Below are 23,377 nucleotides of genomic sequence, written 5' to 3'. Positions count from 1 at the left end.
AATTTTTTGTTACCCTAACTAGTGAAATCTGGTATATGTCACGTTATAGTCATGTGTATATGATATTATACGTGCAGATGATCAATTTTTTGTGTACAATTGAGGTTAAAATAAAACTGGTCTGAGAAGGATACATTCACACAACAGGCCAAGCCAGCAATAGAGATATTTAAAGCAAAGGACTAGTTAGAAAAAATACTCAACTCAACATTTTTAGAATCAAACAGACAAAAAGGTCCTACTGCAATGCTGTTCAACCCATGGCTCTAGAGCCACAGGTGGCACTTTGAGCTTTGAAATGTGGATCCTGGGTGGGAGCATCAACAAAGTATAGTGCTTCAGTTTCCAACAGGGCAGATTGGAAAACATTCAGCTGCTTGACTGACCTAGAACAGCCACGTCTTGCAGAGAGGTCAGTGTCACAGACAATTAAATCAGTGAAGGAGGAGAGAGTGTAGTGTGCTCTTTACCCGCAATCCACCCTTAGCCTCTGGAGCCCAGGCAGACGAAGGATAGAGGTAAGACCTGGGGGCATCTGAGCACCTGTGAGCAAAATCAGCTCACCAGGATAGGCGGCTGCCATAGACTAAGACCTCTACTGCCAGTTCTAGGAGTTCATGTTTGGGACACTAGCTGCAACATTATTACCGACCCTACAACTTGTTTCGATGGATCCCAGCTAAACTAGTCCTAGTGTTGCCCAGGTTTTGGCTGACCAGATCCAGACCCTATCCCAGATGGTTCAGGAGCTTTCACACTGCATGTCAGCATAAGAAAAGGCCTCAAAGTCTTCTCAGGCCACCCTGGCACCTGTGGTGGAACCCAAGTTAAATCTCCCGGACCGCTTCTCTGGAGATCGTAAGCTCTTCCGCAACTTTAAGGAGAGTTGCGAGCTTTATTTTCGATTGAGACCCCACTCCTCAGGTTCTGAACAGCAGAGAGTGGGGATAGTAATCTCTTTCCTCCAGGAGTGCCTCGGTCTTGGGCCTTCAATCGGGCCTCTACTAGCCCCACGCTTCAGTTAGTGAGTGCATTTTTTAACACTTTGGGAGTACTTTACGATGATCCTGACCGGGTTGCTTCCGCCAAAGCGCAACTGAGGTCCCTTAAGCAAGGAAAGCGAATAGCAGAAAAGTACTGCGCTGAGTTCAGGCGTAGGGCCACTGAAAGTGAATGGAACAATCTGGCTCTCCGCAGTCAGTTTTGCTTAAGCCTGTCGGAGCAGATCAAAGATTCCTTCGTACAATACCGCACGCTGACCTCTCTGGAAAATCTCATGCAGCTGGCCATCAAGATCAATAGGCAGATTAAGGAGAGGAAAGTGAAGAAAGAATCTCATCTTATTGATCTGTACCATCAGATCCTTTCCTTGCTTCTGGTGACACCACTGAACCTATGACGTTGGGGGCTTATTGACTTTCCCCTGATAAAAGGTCCAGAAGACGCTCCCTGAGTCTCTGCCTATATTGCGGCATTCAAGGGCATCCCCAACAAGGCAGAAAAATATCAAGCCTAGCTAAAGAGGAAGAGGTTCACCTAGGCCTGCAGATAGTCTCTTCCAAGAATTTGTTGTTAGTTCCAGCCCAGATTTCTGTCAATGGACCTACAGACCCTGTTTCCACCTTTCTAGACAGTGGGGCAGCTGGAAGGTTTTTGGACCTAGGACTGGCCAAGACTTTAGGCATTCAACCCAGCTGGAGTCAGCCATTTCCATCCATGGGCTGGATGGAAATCCTCTGACTGAAGGCAAGATTGTTCTAAGCACACCGCCATTGCATCTCATGGTGGACACCCTCCATTCAGAAACATTAACGCTGTTCTTGATACACTGCCCTTTAGTGTTTTTTAATACTGGGTCACATCTGGCTTTCACTCCACAATCCTCTAATTGATCGGTGTAAGGGGGAGAATGTTCAATGAAGCTCCTTCTGTTCTTCCTCTTGTTTAACCTTACCACTGCAGGTCATACAAGTCTGCCCTGATCGCTTCCTTTTCCTTATAGAGACTTCCAGGATGTCTTTTCTAAAAAAGAAGTGAATGCCTTTCTTCTTTACCTAGAGTATGACTGCGCCATTGACCTTCTTCCAGGTTCAAAAATACCTAAGGGTAGACTATATGCTCTCTCCATTGCAGAGAACTAAGCTATGGAGTCATACGTGGAGGAGAAACTGCAAAAAGGCTTTATTAGGCCTTCAAAATCACCAGCAAGCACTGTTGTTTTCCTTGCAGCCAAGAAGGATGGAAGCCTGAGACCATGTATCGATTACTGAGAACTTAACAAAATTACAATTAAAAACACATGCACTGTTCCGCTCTTTTCCGTCCTCTTTGATCAGCTTAAAGAGGCTCAGATTTTCACCAAGATAGACCTTCGCGGAGCTTACAATATTATCCATATCAGGGAAGATGACGAGTGGAAGATTGCCTTTAACACTCAAACTGGGCACTACGAAAATTTGTTATGCCATTTGGCCTCAGCAATGCCCTGGTCAGATTTCAAGACCTGATCAATGATGCCTTACGTGAATTTTTGGGATTCTTTGTCATTGTCTATCTCGATGATATTTTGATCTACTCCCAGTTCTTGGCCCAATGCTGTCTGCTTGTACTAAAGGTTCTTCTCAGGCTCCGTCAACAACATCTATACACGAAGCTCGAGAAATTCATTTGAGGTCAAAAAGTCACCTTCCTTGGCTACATCATATCATCCAGCGGTTTTACAAATGTATCCCATCAAGGTTCAAGCTGTCCTGGTCTGGTTGCATCCCACTAATCTGAAAGCCATTCAAAGATTATAGAAGATTTATCCACTCTTTTTCAGTTCTTGTGGCTCCTATTACTGCTCAAACCTGTAAAGGAGCAAACACTGTAAATTAGTTTCTGACAGCACTGGATTCCTTTGAGGTGTTGAAGCGTACCTTCACAGTGGTACCAGTGCTCAGACATCCCAACACGGACCTGCCCTTTGTGGTAGAAGTGGATGCATCCGATATAGGCGCAGGAGATATCCTTTCTCAAAAAGACCCTCACGAACATTGCCTTCTCACTTGATAAAAATCTCTCTTATATTGAGTCAGTCAAGAGCTTGAAGCTCGATTAGCACTTTTCTTTACCTTATTTAGGTTTGTAATCGCCTTACATCTCGGTTCAAAGAATGTCAAAGCAGATGCCCTGTCTCGCAGCTTTGTCTCTTGACAATCTCCTGTTACGGAATCTCTTTACATTACCTTTACATTAATGATAAAGCACTATAGTTGAGACTACAAACCTTATCTTCTTTAAGAGAGAGACTCATATTTTTCGTTCATTGCTCTTATTATAATTAGGGGTGTGCACCGGCCACTTTTCGTGTTTTGGGTTTCGGGTTCTGATTAGCTTCAGGTTTTGGGTTTTGATTGGTTTTGCCAAAACACCCCACTCAAGGTTTTGGTTCTGATTTAGGGTTTTAGGTTCTGATTTTTTTTTTAAAAAGCATAAAAAGTGCTAAAATCCATATTTTTGTTTTTTTTTCCAGTCTATTCTGAACACCTCACACCTCACAATATTGTTTTTAGGCCAAAAGGTTGCACCGAGGTAGCTGGATGTCTAAGCTAAGCGACACAAGTGGGCGGCACAACCACATGGCCCATCTAGGAGTGGCACTGCAGTGGCAGACAGGATGGCAGTTTCAAAAGCTAGGCCCCAAAGAGCACATAATGCCAAAAAAAGAGGTGCAAGATGGAATTGTCCTTGGGCCCTCCCACCCACCCTTATGTTGGTGAAATAGGACATGCACATTTTAACAATTTTTGACTGCAGGAACAGTGAACGTAGTTAAATATTGCAGTACTAATTTTTTTTGACTGCAGGAACAGTGAACGTAGTTAAATATTGCAGTACTAATTTTTTTTGACTGCAGAAACAGTGAACGTAGTTAAATATTGCAGTACTAATTTTTCTGGACTGCAGGAACAGTGAACGTAGTTAAATATTGCAGTACTAATTTTTCTGGACTGCAGGAACAGTGAACGTAGTTAAATATTGCAGTACTAATTTTTCTGGACTGCAGGAACAGTGAACGTAGTTAAATATTGCAGTACTAATTTTTTTTTACTGCAGGAACAGTGAACGTAGTTATATATTGCAGTAGAAATTCCTTTTTACTGCAGGAACAGTGAACGTAGTTAGATATTGCAGTCGTATTTTTTTTTATACTGCAGGAACAGTGAACGTAGTTATATATTGCAGTAGAAATTCCTTTTTAGTGCAGGAACAGTGAACGTAGTTATATATTGCAATAGTATTTTATTTATACTGCAGGGACAGTGAACGTAGTTAGATATTGCAGTAGAAATTCCTTTTTACTGCAGGAACAGTGAACGTAGTTAGATATTGCAGTACTAATTTTTTTAGACTTTTTTTATAATTTTTTTATAATTTTTATTTATAATTTTTTTATAATTTTTTTATAATTGTTTTATAATTTTTTTATACCAATGGACTTAGCAGGACAGAGCACAGGACACAGCACCACTGGACTCAGCAGGACAGAGCACAGGACACAGCACCACTGGACTCAGCAGGACAGAGCACTAGACAAAGCACCACTGGACTCAGCAGGACAGAGCACAGGACAAAGCACCACTGGACTCAGCAGGACAGAGCACAGGACAAAGCACCACTGGACTCAGCAGGACAGAGCACAGGACACAGCACCACTAACAAAACCCAACATCACGCTACCCTGATCAATGCCCGAGTGAAGATGGTGGCGGCAAGCGGGGAATTTATAGAATCCGATGGCGGGATTTGGAGTCAGAGCCTCGTTTTCAGTGTTTCTCACCGCCGGAAGTACCCGAACAGTGCTCGGATCGCCCTCGGATCCCCACTGTTCGGGTGGGCTCGGATTGCGATAATCCGAGCTCGCTCATCGTTAATTATAATATAATAATAATAATATTATAATATATTTCATATCATAGTTGTTATAGTGACCCTTACCATTACATACTGCTATCTCATCTTTTTCTAAAGCAGAGAATGGGTTCATGTCCAGAGTTTAATTCTTTTGATTTCATTGTGTCTCCTTCAAGGGACTTTAGCCAGCTTGTAGGTCTAAATGTGAATACTGCTCACATTAAGCCCAAGCCCTAAGCTTGAGTGGTTATATGTGAGTAGTGAGACATTTAACATGTTACTAAATCCAGCCACACATTGATGTGTTCATTTTGGTTTTCATTGTCAGTGTTGATTATATGCCATTGTCATTTTTGCCTATTCTACCACTGTCACCAATGTTGTTGCTGATTCTTCTATTGAATTACGTTACCAACTGTCCTTACTGAATTCCATTACTGAATAGATTGTGCTATTCATCTAATCTCTTGCACTAAAATTACATTATTGTCTTGTTACATGCCATTTATATTTCATAGTTAGGGTTATCACAGCCATGTTATCTTTCCTGAGGACAGAGTCCTCTTTAACTCCTTATTTACTAAATGACTGACTTTTGAGGCTATTTAATAAATGTGCCAAGTGACTTTTCCCTCTTACCTGCTCTGTATTTGTGTGTGTGTGTGTGTGTGTGTGTGTGTGTGTGTGTGTGTGTGTGATAGAGTCATCACCACTCATTTATTGTGAGACGAGCTGGAGTTTGCCTAGCCAACCCCAGTAAACCTAGTCAAAATCTGCGACACTGAAGAGAGAATACAACTTGGGTTGAGGCCCTGAAATTTACCACCCCCTCCAGGTATGCAGAGTTACCAGACAGCACAGTGGGGGAACTGCTAGAGATCAGAACAGCTGCTCAGTGATTCACAACTGAGGGTTGAGGAGGACCAGACCTAGTGTGACAACAGATCCATTACTAGTGAGCAAAGTTGTGACACAAGGAGGACTGTCATACAGTTGCTCCAGACAAAGTACAAGGTCACTGGAATCAAGGTGATAGATCAGAAAGAGGTCAGATCGGGAATTTGGATCCTGGAAATGAATAGTGTCGAAGGTATGCCTACCTACTGAAGCGAGTGGGAAGGTCTCTGCAAAGTGACATGGTGTTGTAGTGGTCCCAACCCCACAAACCCATTCCAGAGTGAGTTTAGAGTATCGCCTTCCATCCTAGGTATTGGTGGAGTAGCTGCTGTTGGGTAAGCTAGAGAGGTAGACCTTTCCAAGATCTGCAACCCTGAGAAGAGAACAGGACTCAGGTTGAGGCACTGTATTTGAGAAGATCTGAGACTAACTGTGAAAATGTGAAATTTAACACCCCTCCCCCTTCAGGTATGCTGAGGTACTGTTACGAGCCGCGGCGTTGTCCATAATTTTTACAAATTAAACATAGTGAAAAGACAGGTAAATATGTAAACCTTTGTTTCAGATAGAGATGTTTTTGACAGGACTTCACATCAACACTCTGTACTGTTGAGAATCCTGCTCAATCCACTTTCTAACACTCAGTTTACAGTTTCCCGTTTGCTTCCATTCACCTCCTCACATCTTAACACTGCCGCTGTCACAGCAGTCCTGTCCTCACTAACACAGGTCACTGACTACTATTAGTTCAGCTCACTGATCTCTTGCTGCTGTGACCATTCTAGTGATCTGAGTAAGGCTGGGTACACACTACAGGTTTTTCAGATTGTTTTATTTGATTGTTCAGCAGAACTATAAATCTTGTTTCAATGTCGTTCCAATTCTGCAGTGTGTATGCTCACAATCAGGATCTCCGTAGAGTTTAGAGTCATGATATTTTCAGCCGACGGTTATGACCAGGGCCCTGCGCAGTGATTATGTGAGTATTTGTATACTCACATGATTGCGTCCAAGGCAGTCAGTGTCGGACAGCCTGTCACTGACAAGCTTCCTGGTGGCTGGCTCCTCTCCAGGAAACAGCCACCAAATATATTGCGCTCAGAGCTGCACATGTCCTGGCCGGGTCCTGCCAGCTGTCACAGGAGTGGACAGCAGAAGACAGCAGAAACAAGTAGAGAAATGAAGATGAGAAGGTAAGTACTAAAACGAAGGGGTGGGGGAAGAGAAGTGAAAGGATGCCACACGGGGGGGGGGGGAGGAGAGAAGTGAAGGGATGCCACACAGGGGGGGAGAGAAGTGAATGGATGCCATACGGGGGGGGAGAGAAGTGAAAGGATGCCACACGGGGGGGAGAGAAGTGAAAGGATGCCACATGGGGGGGGGATGAAAGGATGCCACACGGGGGAAGGGAGTGAAAGGATGCCACACGGGGGGGAGAGAAGTGAAAGGATGCCACATGGGGGGGGGATGAAAGGATGCCACACAGGGGAAGGGAGTGAAAGGATGCCACACAGGGGGGGCGGGGAAGTGAAAGGATGCTTGATGAAGATATTTATAATTGATTATTATATATATACCATTTTCCTTTCTTAAATAACTATCGTCTCTCCTCCCCCACTATGTCAAGGTACATAGCTTTTGTCTGAAGAGAAATGTGAGGCTGGGTACATTTACATATCAAAACAATTGACCTCCAATCAAGTACATCAGCCCATCCCACAGAAGTTTTGTAATTAACCTTTGTGAAGACTAAAGTCTCTTGAAAACTGGACTTGGAAATAGACAGACATACAGGTCTCCTCTCCCAATTTGGAAACAGACAGACACAAGGATTTTGTTACATGTGCCCTTCGGGGCGCCGGTAATTTTTTTTAAACATAAGGGAAATAAACTTAAATATAAGTAAAATGTACACTGTGTATTGTTGTTACTTTAAATGGTTAAGCTATAGACTATAAGTGCTACAATAAGCTGTGTTGTAAGCTTTGTTATAGAGTCACAGACCATGTGGTGTAGCTTTTAAGAAGTGTTTTGTTTAGGGTAACACGAAGCATAGAAAGTGAAGTTGCACGGGATAGTCATGAATTAGATGTTGTTGTAGTAAATGTTAGTGTTCTTAAGAAGTGTTGCAGTTTAAGGGTTTGAAATTAGTAATACCTTAGGAGTTTGATTGAACCAATACAATAGACTTCTACTATTCAAGTATTTGTATTTGATGTAGCAATAGTGTGGCTTCTCTGTGAATATCTACTAGATAGAGATTCATATTGTATTGTGTAACACTAAATATATATTGAAGTTTTGGTTGTTGATTTTAATACTGACTGTACTTGGTAGCTTATCTGACTGGTGTGTGCTCTCATCCCCTTCCCCCAATGTGTGTAATGGCTACTAGTTAAACAGATGTGTGATAAGATGGAAAGACTTCTTTGGATGTTGCTGAGAAGTTTGTAGATATCTCCTCCCCGTTAGACAAGAAATATTAGAGGACATATTGTGATAACTGCTGAATAGAGAGCTATTTGCGGTGGACTGGCTAATACTGGTTGTAATGAGTTAAGGGCCTGTTGCTGACTTTACATTGTAAGAAAGTGAGGCCATTGAGCCAACATGTGTTTGTAACAAAGCATTGTAAGTCAGACATTTTGGATGGTGACTTTGCATTGTAAGAAGAAGTTTCATTATGGTTTGAGATACATACACACAGTCACATGCACATACACACATGCATAATTAGCAAGAAATTAATAAGGTATTGCACCTACACACAGAATGCCATCTATTATGTGTACCGTGTGTAAGATTATGTTATCAAAATTATATTACATTATTGTACAAGTAAAGATTCTATTTCATACATATATATCTGCATTGTGGTTATGAATTTATAATGTCTTAATACAGGAGATATTATATATAGAAATCTGTGTGATACAGTAAATTAGGTTTAAAGGACTGAAGTAGTTGTGTCATAAGAGGTAAATGTAAATGTGTATGGCAATGTAACAAGCGAAGAAAGCGTGAGCAATTATGGTGTAAATACAAGTCCTTTAACAATGCTACATGGGGGGAGAAGTGACAGGATGCCACACAGTGAAGGGGGGGGGGGGAGTGAAAGGATGCCAGACAGTGGGGGGGGAGAAGTGAAAGAATGCCACACAGTGGGGGGGAGAAGTGGAAGGATTCCACACTAGGGGGGAGAAGTGAAAGGATTCCATACTAGGGGGGGGGAGAAGTGGAAGGATTCCACACTGGGGGGAGGAGAAGTGGAAGGATTCCACACTGGGGGGGAAGAAGTGGAAGGATTCCACACTAAGGGAGGGGGAGAAGTGGAAGGATCCCACTCTAGGGGGGGGCGGAGAAGTGAAAGGATTCCATACTGGGGGGGGAGAAGTGGAAGGATTCCACACTAGGGGGGGTGAGAAGTGGAAGGATTCCACACTAGGGGGGGGAGTGGAAGGATTCCACACTAGGGGGGAGAAGTGGAAGGATTCCACACTAGGGGGGAGAAGTGGAAGGATTTCACACAAGGGTGGGGGGAGAAGTGGAAGGATGCCACACAGTGGGGGGGGGAGAGGTGAAAGGATGCCACACAGTGGGGGGGCAGATGTGACAGGATGCCACACTGGGGGGGAGAAGTGACAGGGTGTCACGCAGTGGGGGGGGGAGAAGTGACAGGGTGTCACACAGTGGCACAGTGGGGGGAGAAGTGAAAGGACTCCACTCGGGGAGAGAAGGGACAGGATGCCACACAGGGGGGGAGCAGGCGCGGGCTGGCAGATGTCAGCCCGGGCGGCGCACAGGCGGCCATATCACATGACACGGGATGCGGCCGCGTCATTGATGGCGCACAGGCGGCCGTATCACGTATATTATGATGCGCCCGCCGGTGAAAATAGACTATATTGCATCTGGGGGGCAGCCGGGGGGCCTACCCCCCAGCCCTAACACCGGTAAGACCGATCGGCCCGCCCTTGGGGGGAAGTGTAAGGATGCCACACAGTGGGGGGGAGAAGTGAAAAATGTCACACAGTGGGGGGGGAGAAGTGAAAGGATGTCCCACAGTGGGGGGGCAGAGAAGTGAAAGGATGCCACACAGGGGGGGGGGGCAGAGAAGTGAAAGGATGCCACACAGTGGGGGGGGGAGAAGTGAAAGGATGCCACTCGGGGGGAGAAGGGACAGGATGCCACACGGGGGGAAGTGAAAGGATGCCACACGGGGGGGGAGAAGTGAAAGGATGCCACACGGGGGAGGAGAAGTGAAAGGATGCCACACGGGGGGAAGAGAGGATGCCACACAGAAAACGGGGGGAGGAGGGGAAGGAAGTAAGCTGTATAGTCCATAATTATTCCTAATGAATATATAAATTCAGTGTATACAAATATAACTTAGTGATGCTAATATGTTCACTCTGTGGCATAATATGATTTGGGGGCACTACCAGAGCCGGACTGGTCATCTGGCACTTTTGGCATTTGCCAGAAGGGCCGATGGCTAGATGGGCCGGTCCGGCTCCTGGCTCCCAGCTGCGCCCGGCGCTTCCCCTCCCCTTTCTTCTGGCTACCGTCGCTTTTGATGTGACATCATGACGCAGGCGTCATTACATCATGCGCGGCCGCGAAGGAGGCTGCGCGGTCTATTTTCAGGAGGTGCAGAGTGAATGCCTGCAGCATAAGCAAATGCCAGGTAAGGAAATACCTGCAGGGGGGTTCAATGAGTAAAAAGTACTGGGCAACAACTGTAGGAGGGAGTAGGAAGGAGTAGGAGGGAGGGAGCGGTAGGTAAGAAAATACCTGTGGGGGGATAAATAAAAATTACTGCAGGCGGGGCAACGACTGTAGGAGGGGGCTAAGAAAAAATGACTGGGGGGGGCCATGGCTGTGGGAGGGGGGAAGAAAATATCTGCAGGGGGAGCAACTAAAAGTGACTGCAGGCGGGGCAATGGCTGGGGGTGGGGTAAAGAAATACCTGCAGGGGGGACAAAGACTGTAGCAGGGGTAATGTAAATAACTGCAGCGGAGAGTAAGGAGCAAGGAAAAATGGCTACAGGGGGTGGCAATGAAAATACATGCAGAGGGGGTAATGAAATATCTGCAGGGGGAGTAAGGAAAAATGGGCGCGGGGGGGGAAATGGCTGTAGGAGGGGGAAATGGAAGAAAATGGCCGGAGGTGGGTAATGAAATTAATTTTCCTATTCCCTAAGAATGTTTTTTATCTATACATATATTTTTAGATATTAGCAAAATTATATACATTTTTATACACTTTACTCCCCACAGTGCTGTTTTTCTTATGTTTAGATGCGTGGTTTAGTTAGAGGGGGTGTGATAGTCCTTTTTAACAGCTGCAGCGGGAAGTAATAACTATTTTGGTAGTACACAATTTATTTTTGTCTATATAAGTTTATTAAATTATTATTTTAATTTAATTTTTTGCATTGGTTTACTTTGTTATTAGCGCCGACTATTCCCTGTTTGAAGTTTTTTTGTGGGTAATGAAAATACCTGTAGAGGGGATGAAATGTCTTGGGGTATTTAAGAAATAAAGCAACTTTGGGGGGCATGATCTATTTATTATGTGGCGGTTACATGGATGCTCTCTGTGGTCTCAGCGATTTCTAGAATATTAAATACTAGTGAGATGGGGCTGGCAGAGATTAATAATTGATTGCCCACAAATGTTTAGATATTTCTTTTATATGCCTGTACAATGGGGAAGTTTTATCTGGCCATAATGGATTGTTTTGTTTGAACTAAAGGGCCTAATCAATCAGCGTTTGTTAACATTTTGCATTATAATACAATTTGATACAAATTTCAATACAGGACTCCAACTTTTTAAAATCCATCGAAGACAACAAGGCTGCAAGAACAAGCAAGAGAGAAGAGCAAGAACAGGTAAGAGACAAGGCACAATCTGTCTAAATTTGAATGCTGGAGAAAACTTCTGAATATTCATGAGTATTCCTAATACATTGGGAGGAGGGGCGCTACCAGTGTATTCCCCTAGGGCGGGCAGAACCCTTAATCACCCTTAATCTTTTTGCCTTACTCTCCTTAATGACTTAAGCCCTATATGTTTAATTTTTACAAAGAACCATTCCATTCACTTATTCTGTCATAGTGAATTTAATCAAATTAATTTAATTATTTGAACCAGTTTTCAGTCAGCGCTCTATTGTTTTTCTGTCTTGAGTTGGGACATGTAGCAAGGTCCTCTATTACAGATGCACCTGAATTTTACAACTGTTGAGAAGTAAGCTCAGCGCCAGAATTTGTTCTTTTGTTATATTTTATAGACTCTTATTAACAAATAGTAAATGTAAAATGTAACTTGTATTAGGTATATTTAACGTAGACTGAAATTACCTTAAAGCATTAAAATGATCCAAAGTGACTTATTTGGAAATAGCTTAAACGATTTGTAAAGGATACAACATTTATATCACTCCTCGCCCACAATGGAGAGATTAGAAGCAATAACTATACCGCTAATTAATTCAGTACAATGTTGTATCCTTTAGATATTGCTTAAGCTTATTCATACCTCTGATTTCCAAATAAGTCTCTTTAATACTTGAAGATAATTTCAATATATGTTAAATATACCTAATAAAATTCACAGCAAAGGTGACCACAATCATAAATGATGTGGGAAGTCCAGGAGCAGAGCCTCTTGTACCTTGTGGAAGGGGTCATGTTGGAGGGTCTGCTGACTTATGGTTTGCTTAAATTGCATTAAATAGGTACTTTATTGCAGTTCTGTGCAATGTTTATATTTTAAATGTTAATTTTAGTTGTTGTATAAAATACTTAAGTTATTTTTGGTTTCATGCTGAGGCTCACATATAGTATATTATGATTCAATAAATTACTATGGTCATTGCACCTCAAAAAAATTACTGTCTTATATGGTGCAGTGGGAAGTAGCATGGACACATTTAACTATATATGTATAATATAATATAATATAAAATACAATATTTTAAAAAACATTGTGCTCCAGGTGCTTTGCACAAAAAGGAAATTGATCAGGGTGGGCAGAAGACAAAGATTGATAAATAAGTTTGTGCTGTTGCTTCATATTGCACTGCACCAGTAACGCCACATTAGCGTGCAACAATATCCCGGATGGAGCCCACAGCAGGTGGGCCTGTGTACTTTAAATGCCAGGGCTGATTTTTAGTTCCAGTCCAGCCCTGGGCACTACTGTATGGCATAATATGATTTGGGGGCACTACTGTATGGCATAATATGATTTGGGGGCACTACTGTATGGCATATTATCAATTGGGGGCACGTTCTCAGGCATGAGTGAAGGGGGAGAGTGTTAATATAATGTGGGAGGTAGGCTATTAATTTAATGGTGAAGTTTAGGTGGGGCTAATTATTTAATTGGTGCTAATTTATTTGTGGGGCGATGTGGGTCACTTTAATATTGGGGCCTAGCAATTTAAGAAGAGGTGGTTGGACCTTTAATTTAATGTTGGGGAGGTTTGGGGGCTATTAATTGAAAGTGGGGCTCTTTGTGTAAAAAAATAATGTCTATTTGTTAAATGTGAATTTGAATTATTTAATGGCAGTGATGGTTGCGGGAAATAGCTATATTCTTAAACTTAAATGCTATTTAATTTATTGCTGGGGTTGTTTGGAGGGAGAGAAAAAGGTTTATTTATTAAATGTGAATACTAGTATTTTAATGTTGAGGCTGGAGGGAGGCCTAATTATAAAACATGCGTTGTATTGATTTAACACGAGGGCTGGTCGAAGTGTTCTAAATTACATGTACCCATTTTTTCTTTTTAAATGGGGCCTCCAACATTCCAGGATCCAGACAAGCAGCAACTAAAGACACCAGCAGCCACAGGTGGTGATAGTGACAAGAACAGATAGGAGAGAGCAGGACAGTCTGCCAACTGTCCTGAATCTGGTGGGGAAGTCCCGAATTTTGGTGACTCTCTCATCTAGTGAGATTTGGTCCGACTACAAGGACAGTTGGGAGGTATGTCCTGGTTGACACTGTACTGCTTGTGAAGGCAGGACTGCGTGCAACTAACAGTATTGCACACAGTATTGCCTGTTTATTTGTCTAACATTTGTCTAAAATGATAACCATGTTACATAATAGGGGCCCCCTGTCTTTAATACCCTGGGCCCCCAAAGCGTTAATCCAGCTCTGGTCCGCAGGAGGGAGCGGATAGCTACTCCCAGTCCCTGGATAGGTCACAGCCTGCAGAGCAAGCCAAGGAACTCTAAGTCTCACAAGATTTGGTAATGTCCAGACTAAGAGCTTCCCTGCTCACTCTACAGGAAGTTCCCACCCTGATGGATGTCAGCAGCACCAGAAGCATAGATAAGTACAGTGGGCTGGGGTGTCATAATGTGTCTGGGGGTTGGCGTGATGTGGCTGGGAGGGCGTGATAAATGTAATGTTTTATTATAATGTATGTAACAATGCCCCATGTTGGCCACACCCACAGCACAGTGTGGCCACGCACTTGTTGGCGCCGCTGCGTGACGGCACGCGGCTTCTTTCCTGCTGGAACTGAGGTGGGCCTGTGTACTTTAAATGCCAGGGCTAATTTTTAGTCCCAGTCCAGCTCTGGTTATGACAGTTGAAGACATGTATAGTATGTACGCGTGAATGGGCATGCTGATTGTGACTTTTTATTCCAGTTGTTGGTACAATCATTGTAGATAACACATCGGTCGGAAACTTCTTTAGTTTGTACACAGCCTTACTACATGTTGTTCTATCCCCACCCACTTCAAAACGGGGGATAAAAGAGCAAGCTGGAGATGAAAAATGAGGTGGGCAGCAGCATTGAGGATTAGAGATGGTCACTGACCCCCGTGTTTTGGTTTTGGATTCGGTTTTGGATCTGGATTACCGTCGTGTTTTGGTTTTGGTTTTGGTTTTGCAAAACCGCCATTGCGTGTTTTGGTTTTGGTTTTGGTTTTGTTTGGTTTTGTTTTGCTATTTTTTGGGAAAATCCATGTTTTTGGGCCTAAATTAACCCAATTTAGTGCTCCAACTGTTTTAGAGACAAGTAATCTAATTGTTGAGGTAATAAATCATCCAAAAAAACAGTTTAATTCTTCGTTGGTAGGCCTATTCTACACACAAAACAGATTGTCTTCCTCTCCATCTATGCATATTGGCAATGCAGCCATCGTCTTTGAATGTATATTACACCCTACACTTATAGTTAAATATGTAAAGAAATGGAAAAAGCCAGTTTGGTTTCTGTCTCTCAAGGCCCCCCTCCACTTGTATAAAATAGCAAAAAATTCAGCCATTATAGACTGTACAATATTAATTGACATGGAGAAAGCCAGTTTGGTTTCTGTCTCTCTAGGCCCCCCTCCACTTGTATAAAATACTAATAAATTCAGCCGTTATATACTGTACAATATAAATTGAAATGGACAAAGGCAGTTTGGTATCTGTCTGCATCAGATCCTCTCTCCACTAGGAGTAAAATAGAAAACTATTCAGCCGTTATATAATCTAGAATATAAATAGAAATTGAGAAAGGCAATTTGGTATCTGTCTGCATCATAATCATCAACATCATCATTAGCGCCCTCGTCGCCTACACAAATCTCCCCCTCATCCTCTTCTAATTCCAAAGTGGCATCCTCAATTTGGGTATCACCGGCTACACTCGGGCTATTAAGGCACACATCAGCAGAATGCTCACGATTAGACATCCCACTGTTGGATGGACTCTCCACAGGGATTGTTATCATTTGTGAATCAGAGCAAATATTCTCCTGTAATGCCTCACTGTTATCTTGCAGCTCGGCTTTGACGCGTAACAGTAGTTGTGCACCAATTGTAGGCTGGGTAACTTTTTGGGATCTGCCACTAATAGCCAAAGGTGAAGGCCTCATTCTCTCTTTGCCACTGCGTGTGTAGAATGGCATGCTTGCAATTTTTTTTTTATCGTCACTTAACTTTTGCTCAGTTACACTTCTTTTTCGCTTCAATACAGTAAATTTTTTTTTGGTTTTTGTTTTTTGCACTAATTTGAAAACACTCTGTTGTTTGACATCGCCTTGGCCAGATGACGTACTGGGAACACTAACATCAGGACTGGTGACAGAACCTGGTTGCTCATTTAGATCATATGTGGACTGCTTTGAATCCATTCTGAGCGCAAACCACTGAGGAGTGCTAAAAATTATTGAGTAGATACTGCTGACAGATATGACTTTTGACAGCCAGAAATATTAATGCACAATTAGGGAGGACACCCCAAAAACACTGAGGAGTGCTAAAAATTATTGAGTAGATACTGCTGACAGATATGACTTTTGACAGCCAGAAATATTAATGCACAATTAGGGAGGACACCCCAAAAACACTGAGAAGTGCTACAAATTATTGAGTAGATACTGCTGACAGATATGACTTTTGACAGCCAGAAATATTAATGCACAATTAGGGAGGACACCCCAAAAACACTGAGGAGTGCTAAAAATTATTGAGTAGATACTGCTGACAGATATGACTTTTGACAGCCAGAAATATTAATGCACAATTAGGGAGGACACCCCAAAAACACTGAGGAGTGCTAAAAATTATTGAGTAGATACTGCTGACAGATATGACTTTTGACAGCCAGAAATATTAATGCACAATTAGGGAGGACACCCCAAAAACACTGAGGTGTGCTACAAATTATTTAGTAGATACTGCTGACAGATATGACTTTTGACAGCCAGAAATATTAATGCACAATTATGGGGGACACCCCAAAAGCGCTGGGGAGTGCCAAATATGAAGAAAAAATAATAAACCTCTATCCTCCTCTCTGCACTAGCGATTTTGGTTAGAGCAATTGCAAGAACAATATGGTATTCTCTGTCCCTGCTCTAATTAGCCTATGACTACACCCTGCTCTCTCCCTCTGTCAAATGGCGATGGATTGCTGTGGAGGCGTGTATTTATAAAGTTGAAGTATCGCGAGAACCGAGTCCCGAGATCCGACGACGTCACAATGACGTTCGGCCTCGATTTGGATTCGGAATGGGCGGGAGAGTACCGAGCTGCTCAGCTCGGTACTCGGATACCCAAAGTTCGGGTGGGTTCGGTTCTCGGAGAACCGGACCCGCCCATCTCTATTGAGGATAGACTTAAGAGGGTCAAGGTGAGAATTAGGTAGGCCACAGAGAAGGAGGTTACAGTAGTCAAGGCGAGAGATTATGAGCGAATGAACGAGGGTTTTCGTAGCTTCCGTGATGAGAAAGGGGCGTATCTTGGATATATTCCAAAGATGGAAGTAGCAGGATTTTGAGAGGGACAGAATATGAAGCTTGAAGGAGAGGGGGAAATCAAAGATGACCCCAAGGTAGAAGTTTACTTTCCAAACGGTGTTATCTAATCTAGTTTCATGAAAATATCTTCTCTCCTATTATCTATTTGATATTGATGTACCAAAACTGGAATTTATATTTTCAGAACACTTGCCATATCACCTGCCTATAACGATATAAGAACTTTAGAGGGTTCAGCGACTGGTCACCTTATTAATAAAGGGAGAGTAGATTAATCTTAAAGAAAGGCTAGATTAATTGGGGTTGTTTACATAGGAAAATCTACACCAGTGGTGACTTAATTAATATGTACACATTTAAAGTCAATATAAAATTGGTAATTTATGGGGTCAAGAAGGCATTTCCACCCCCCCCCTGCAGGTTAACAATGGCAGTTTCATCATTGAGAGTTCGCCTTTTTCATTTACAAAAAATCGAAAATGATGAATTTTAGTGATTTTCAAACCAATGACTATGTAATAGTGAATAGAAAATAGAAAATAATGTGAACTATTTAAGCAATAGAAAAAAATGTAAAAAAAATAAAAACTGCACCTGAAGGTTTGTTGCTGTCATCTGTATTGGTCTCAGAAGTACCGACATCATCAGATTTAGTACTTTCAGATGCTGTTTCTTCTCCAGATGATCCAGTGCCTGCAGAATTCGTTTCACTGGCGACAAATCTTATAACCTCCTCTGCATCATATCCTCCTGAGGCCATGATGGTTTATTGAAAACTATCTATGTAATATAACACCATATGTAGTTACAAACATATTTAAACTACTGTTTCCGCTGCATATTTATTTACATATATAATAGTATTTTTAGTTACAAATTCTCTGGGTTATACATTTTACAGAATTTGTTTTATCACTTATTTGTATTAAAAGTTACATGAACCTGTATTGACATGTATTTCCTGTCACCGGGGCTCATTTATTAATTGCATTTAGGTGCCATATTTTACTGAATTACAGCAACCAGTATCAATCAGTTTTTTCAGTTTTCATAACTGCGCTTACTTTTTCACCAAATACTTTTCAAGATACATGCGCACTTGCCAGACATGAGAAACACCCTTTAAAATCATCCTGAGCCTATATTTATGATTTTTCAGATACTCTATTGGTATGTAATGAGATATTTTTAGTGTTTCCATCATGAACATTTTACAAACTTCCAATTTAGGACCACCTTCTTCTTAGTTTAAACTATTATGTTTTTCTTCTAAAATACTGTTAAGTTTCATGCATGTCTTAAATGAACTATAAGAGTGAAGTGACAGACTTCTTACATGTGTCACATTGTATGTTTGAAGGTTTTAAGTACATTGTTAGAAGTGCAGCCATGAATGCGGTTTCCCAGAAATGTGCAACAGGAAGAAATTTGTCTTCTTAAAAGTATAGTGACAAGGTTGGGTTGCCAGTGCCCTTTCACCAATCAAGGCATTTTACATGGAGGAAATGGCTGTGTGCACCCAGGGAATGACTCCCTAAATGTGCTGCCTCCACCTGGGCCAGCTAATTTAAATAATCACACCCTCTAAATTAAATCTTGTTTTTCCATTTTAAAAAAACGAAATCATAATGCGGTTCAATTTTTGTTCTTCCACAGACGCCGCCATCTTGGCCCACATATTCATGCACTTATCAGTAAAACAGGGTGCATTTTATGAAAAAGTAGCCATGTGATGTAACATAGAGTATGCACTGTGCTTTTGAAATTTCATAAATGACCCTTTCAGACACACTCTGTCACATATCGAAGTTACTTTCAAACAAGCTGTCCAGCACGCTCCCTCTATTCGTCTCTCTGCTCCAGGCGCAGAACCTTGTGCCATAAAAATAATATATTGTACAACAGAAGGCATATGGCCCTTCAAGAACTCTGAGACTGTGAACATGTGTTCTGCCTTTCCCCTCTGTCTCTACTTCATATATTTGAATCTTACCTGGTATTCGGTAGATCAGAATCATATGCACCTTCTGTCCCTTTTACAATGCAGCAAGCCAGAAAGAGGCACCTTCTATGGTCTCTGCAAACACTGTCGGGTAGAGAATCTAGAGTAAAACATAATGTCAGGAAATGGGGAGGATAAGATCTTGTTTTCACAAATCTTACACTTGATTATAGGACTTTGTTAATTTTATTAAATGTAAATTAATATTTCAAATGTAAAAATTAAATAAAGAATAACACAAAGAAGTGTGTATAATTCAGGAAAAAATTGTGAAGCATGTGTGAGAAAGGTATTAATATATCTTTTTTGTTTGTCACAGGTTAAGCTACTCTGGCTATTGTTTCTTCAGATATCATCTGTGGTCCCACCTAATAGTGCTATTGAAACATTTGAAACATCAAGAACTATCAAGAACAAAATGTGCACTTTGTACATAATTGATATCTGCTTACTTTGAGTCACCTGGACATTTGGGATTAGTGTAATAAACACACTGCAAGACAAATATATGTGTAGACGCACCCTCCATCTTGTTTGAGAATCACATTAGACTATTAATGATTGTTGTCATATGTTTTTAATTTCTGTAATAAATGATTGTCATAACTATAGCACAGTCCATAAATTGAAACCAGATATCTGACCTTATAAGCTTTAGTCCCCTGCGCTCCCTCTCTTTTGTTTTTATTTCAGGGAAAGGGCAAATGCTTTTGAAATCTTTGTGTGAATGAACCCTTAATAATTAATAGTGCTATGGTAGTTTTTCATTCAGTGAACCCTAGCAGTCATTTTGGCTTCATTGAATGAGAAAAAAAATGAAAGACTGGTAACTATTCATAGCACCGGTAACAGAGGCAACATTTTTGGATTTATAGATCTGAAAGGGCTTAATGAAATAGCATGTGGGTGATGTTGGGCATCGTGGGGCCTGGGTTCTATCTAAAAGGCAGCCACTGTGATGTGTATAGCTCTATACATTATACATATTATAAAAATAAGTCACTGAAAATGAACACTAACAACAAATCTTATTTTTATAAACAAATGTAGGAATCATTTTTAACACTGACAAAGTATACATATGGTATGTGTATATATATATATATATATATATATATATATATATATGTGTGTGTGTGTGAAATAGTAATAAATATTATGTTATATTATCAATATTTTATAGAGTATTGTGCTAAATTAAGAGCTTATTTTAATTTTATTTTCATTTCACATTTAGTTTATTCCATGTTAACTATCTCCATCTGCACATACCTTTTACACCTCCACACTGTGCATGATACAGTGAAATACTGGAGATGTTACTATAAATATTGCAAGGATATAAACTAAATCTATGTACAAATAATATTAACACTACTTACTTTTTCCTCTGTTAGCTGCTATGTAATGTCAGGTAAAAACAGCTGATAACATGAACTTTGCTTCTCCAGTGATTCTCAATCTTACATTAGATCTGAGTGCAATGCATTTGTGAAGGGGTGTGTCATATGGAAAGGATAAAGCAGCTCAGTTTCGTTTCTCTGCCTGAAACCATAGTGTCATTCATCTATACATAAAAAACTAAGCTGCTCCTTACAGGTTTTTAGATATGGAGTTACAGTGTTGACACCCTCAGACCTGATAACCTAACACATTTAATAAGGGGTGGGGCACCAGTAAAGTGCAGAAAGCTTAAAATATAACACTTGTGACTTCAAGCCCTGAAAGCAAGATAGCTGTATTTTTATGGAAACATGAATTTTGCACCGGCAGACGGGAGCAGTTGGAAGAGGTGCAAAGGCATACTTGCCTACTCTCCCGAAATTCCCGGGAGGCTCCCAGATTTGCCAAAATTCACAGCATTGAATGGTGGGGGGGGGGGGCTTAATTGTGTCTTTAAGCCCCGCTCCCGCTATTTAATGCTGTGAATTTTTCAGCATTTTATAGTGGGGGTGGGGCTATGGTGATGCGACAACATCACCACGCCCCCTCCTACCCCCTGTCACATGACTTCTCCGCTGGGGGGAGAAGTTTTGAAAGTTGGAATGTGTGTTCAAAGGTGCCTAGTTTTCTGGAACAGTGCAGAATGATAATTCCTGTTGCTGGGTGACATTATTGAAAACAGTATGACAAGAGAGGCCATAAGCCAAACACACTTAAAATCATGTAGTTCTGTCTGTCATAGCACTTACCCATTCAGGGTTAAGTTTCCTGCATACCCAGTCAATAATATACACTAGGGGCCTGATTCATCAAGCTACGCAATCTGCGTATCTTGCGGATAATACGATAATCGTTTCTGCACATGCGTGAAACAGGGCATGGCGCTGCGGAAACCACCACAATAGGGTGCGCAAAGTGAGAATATCCATTGCGGAAAGGAATCCGTGTCTCAAACTACATCGCAAATGCATTTGCGAAGTTGGCTGACCACATGGGAAAAAAGGTTGGGGAATAGGAGGGATATGGGAGGAGAATGGGTGGAGATCGCAAATAAGTTGAGAAGAGTAGCTGTTATTTGTGAGGAGTTGAGAAGAGTAGGCGTTCCCTCAATACCTGTAGGATAGTTGAGTACAATTGTGTCTCAACTCGTTGCTCAAAGTTAATGCAGCTCAGGGTCATGTTTAAGTCCAAAACAGTTATCTAAAACAACAATTAAACTGCTCAAAATGCATTGTTTGTTTTAAATATTCACAACTAAATATGCACAACATACATACATCTAAATACATATTTTTTTTACATTTTATTTTTAGATATATATATATAAAACATTAAACATTAGCTAAGTTTGTGTCAAATAAGCCTCTTTTCCTTACAGTCACCTTTGTAATAAATGCCACTGTAAAGTGCTTGATGTGTGCTGATATTTTTGGCCTTTGGGTTAAATCCGGAACGCCGGAATAAGTCAGCTTAATATAGCGCCCTCTGCTGCTTGGTGGGTCTTGAGTAAAGCTTGCTGTCTTTCCTAGGCCTGTATACTGCATTTTGTTATGCTACACAGATATGTTTTCTGGATTATGTGGAACAACTTTGGCACATACTAGAATATTGCGTCTAGATATATATTGGAGATCCGACCTATAGATTACAGTTATCTGTTTTAACTGCCTTAATGGATACCGGAATGGATTGCTGAGTGCATTCCACACCCGGAATGGATTGCTGAGTGCATTCCTCACCCGTTCCGACTGCCGGAATGAATTGCTGAGTGCATTCCCCATCCATTCCGGCAGCCGGAATGGATTGCTGAGTGTATTCCCCATCCATTCCGTTTGTGGAATGCACTCAGCACTCCATTCGGCTGCCAGAATGGATGGGGAATGCACTGAGAAAGCCATTCCGGCTGCCGGAATGGAGTGCTGAGTGCATGATTAAAAGTATTAGATATTTTTTAACTAGCACAAACATTAAACTTTTACGTAAAGATTTCTTTAAAAACTCTTTCGAATGACAACAACCACCATTATAATTACTCGCAACGTAAAATGGCTGATTTGACAGTTGCTGGTGCATTTGCAATAAAAAACACTAATAATATACCTGTAATAATTCACGATTATATGTCTGTGAATTAAACACATGATTTATGCTAATTTAAACCAAGCGTACTATTACACCAGGGACACTTTTGACATCAACACGAATACTGGAAGGATATTAATGATTCCACAGAGACAAGAGCATTGGTGAGGATTTGAACTCAGGCTTGCACAGTTGCAAGGTGGATTGGCTAACTGTTACCCTAATGTACAAGTGGTGAAAACAATATGTCAATGAAATAGAATACAATGAAAAGCTGAGCAGCAATTTCTATCATAAGTTTGTTTCCTTTTAAAATTTTAAATAATGTCAATGCGCTAGAAATATTATACACAGAAAGCATTGGTACATGCAGAGTGAAAATGGCAGGATATGGAAATTCAGTCGTGTATACTAATACTAACAAAAAGTATAATAATATTACTTGTACTTCAAATTTATTGTATTTTTCTTTGGTTAATTTGGTCACTTAGGTTCTTCTGTGGATATTACCTATGTCTTTGCAATCAAGTCATTTGGAACAACTGCTTTTCTGTGTTGTAGCTGAACACAATGTTCAACATGCCATATAGCCATATTACACACCAAAAGATATACTAAAGTACTCTTATATAAGTGACAGAGTGGAATGCATCCACTGAAACATGGAGATATACAAAGTCATGACAGATACAGGCATGATTCGGGATTCAAACTCCTGACCTTGCTCTTGGCAGCTCATTTCTTTAACCACTAAGGTGTACTTCAGATTGAAAC

General features: G+C 41.3%; 1 protein-coding gene across 2 annotated transcripts in view; it reads right to left on the bottom strand.

The window, feature by feature from the left end:
• The window catches only part of LOC142139997 (putative ATP-dependent RNA helicase DDX60), a 382,899-nt gene extending 362,311 nt beyond the window's left edge, over positions 1-20,588 (bottom strand). Inside the window, exons 1-3 of one of the 2 annotated variants that reach the window (XM_075197859.1) lie at positions 20,461-20,588; positions 19,070-19,178; positions 17,671-17,856 (exon numbers count right to left, since the gene is read on the bottom strand). In XM_075197859.1, coding sequence (XP_075053960.1) covers positions 17,671-17,836 — 166 coding nt within the window. In that variant the 5' untranslated portion in view covers positions 17,837-17,856; positions 19,070-19,178; positions 20,461-20,588. The remainder of the gene's footprint in view (positions 1-17,670; positions 17,857-19,069; positions 19,179-20,460) is intronic. The other variant, XM_075197866.1, reaches the window with a different exon arrangement.
• Between the last annotated feature and the right edge of the window lie 2,789 nt (positions 20,589-23,377).

The sequence above is a fragment of the Mixophyes fleayi genome, chromosome 1, assembly GCF_038048845.1.
Source record: "Mixophyes fleayi isolate aMixFle1 chromosome 1, aMixFle1.hap1, whole genome shotgun sequence".
In the NCBI taxonomy this organism is placed as follows: Eukaryota; Metazoa; Chordata; class Amphibia; order Anura; family Limnodynastidae; genus Mixophyes; species Mixophyes fleayi.
This window is presented reverse-complemented; position numbering and strand designations above follow the sequence as displayed.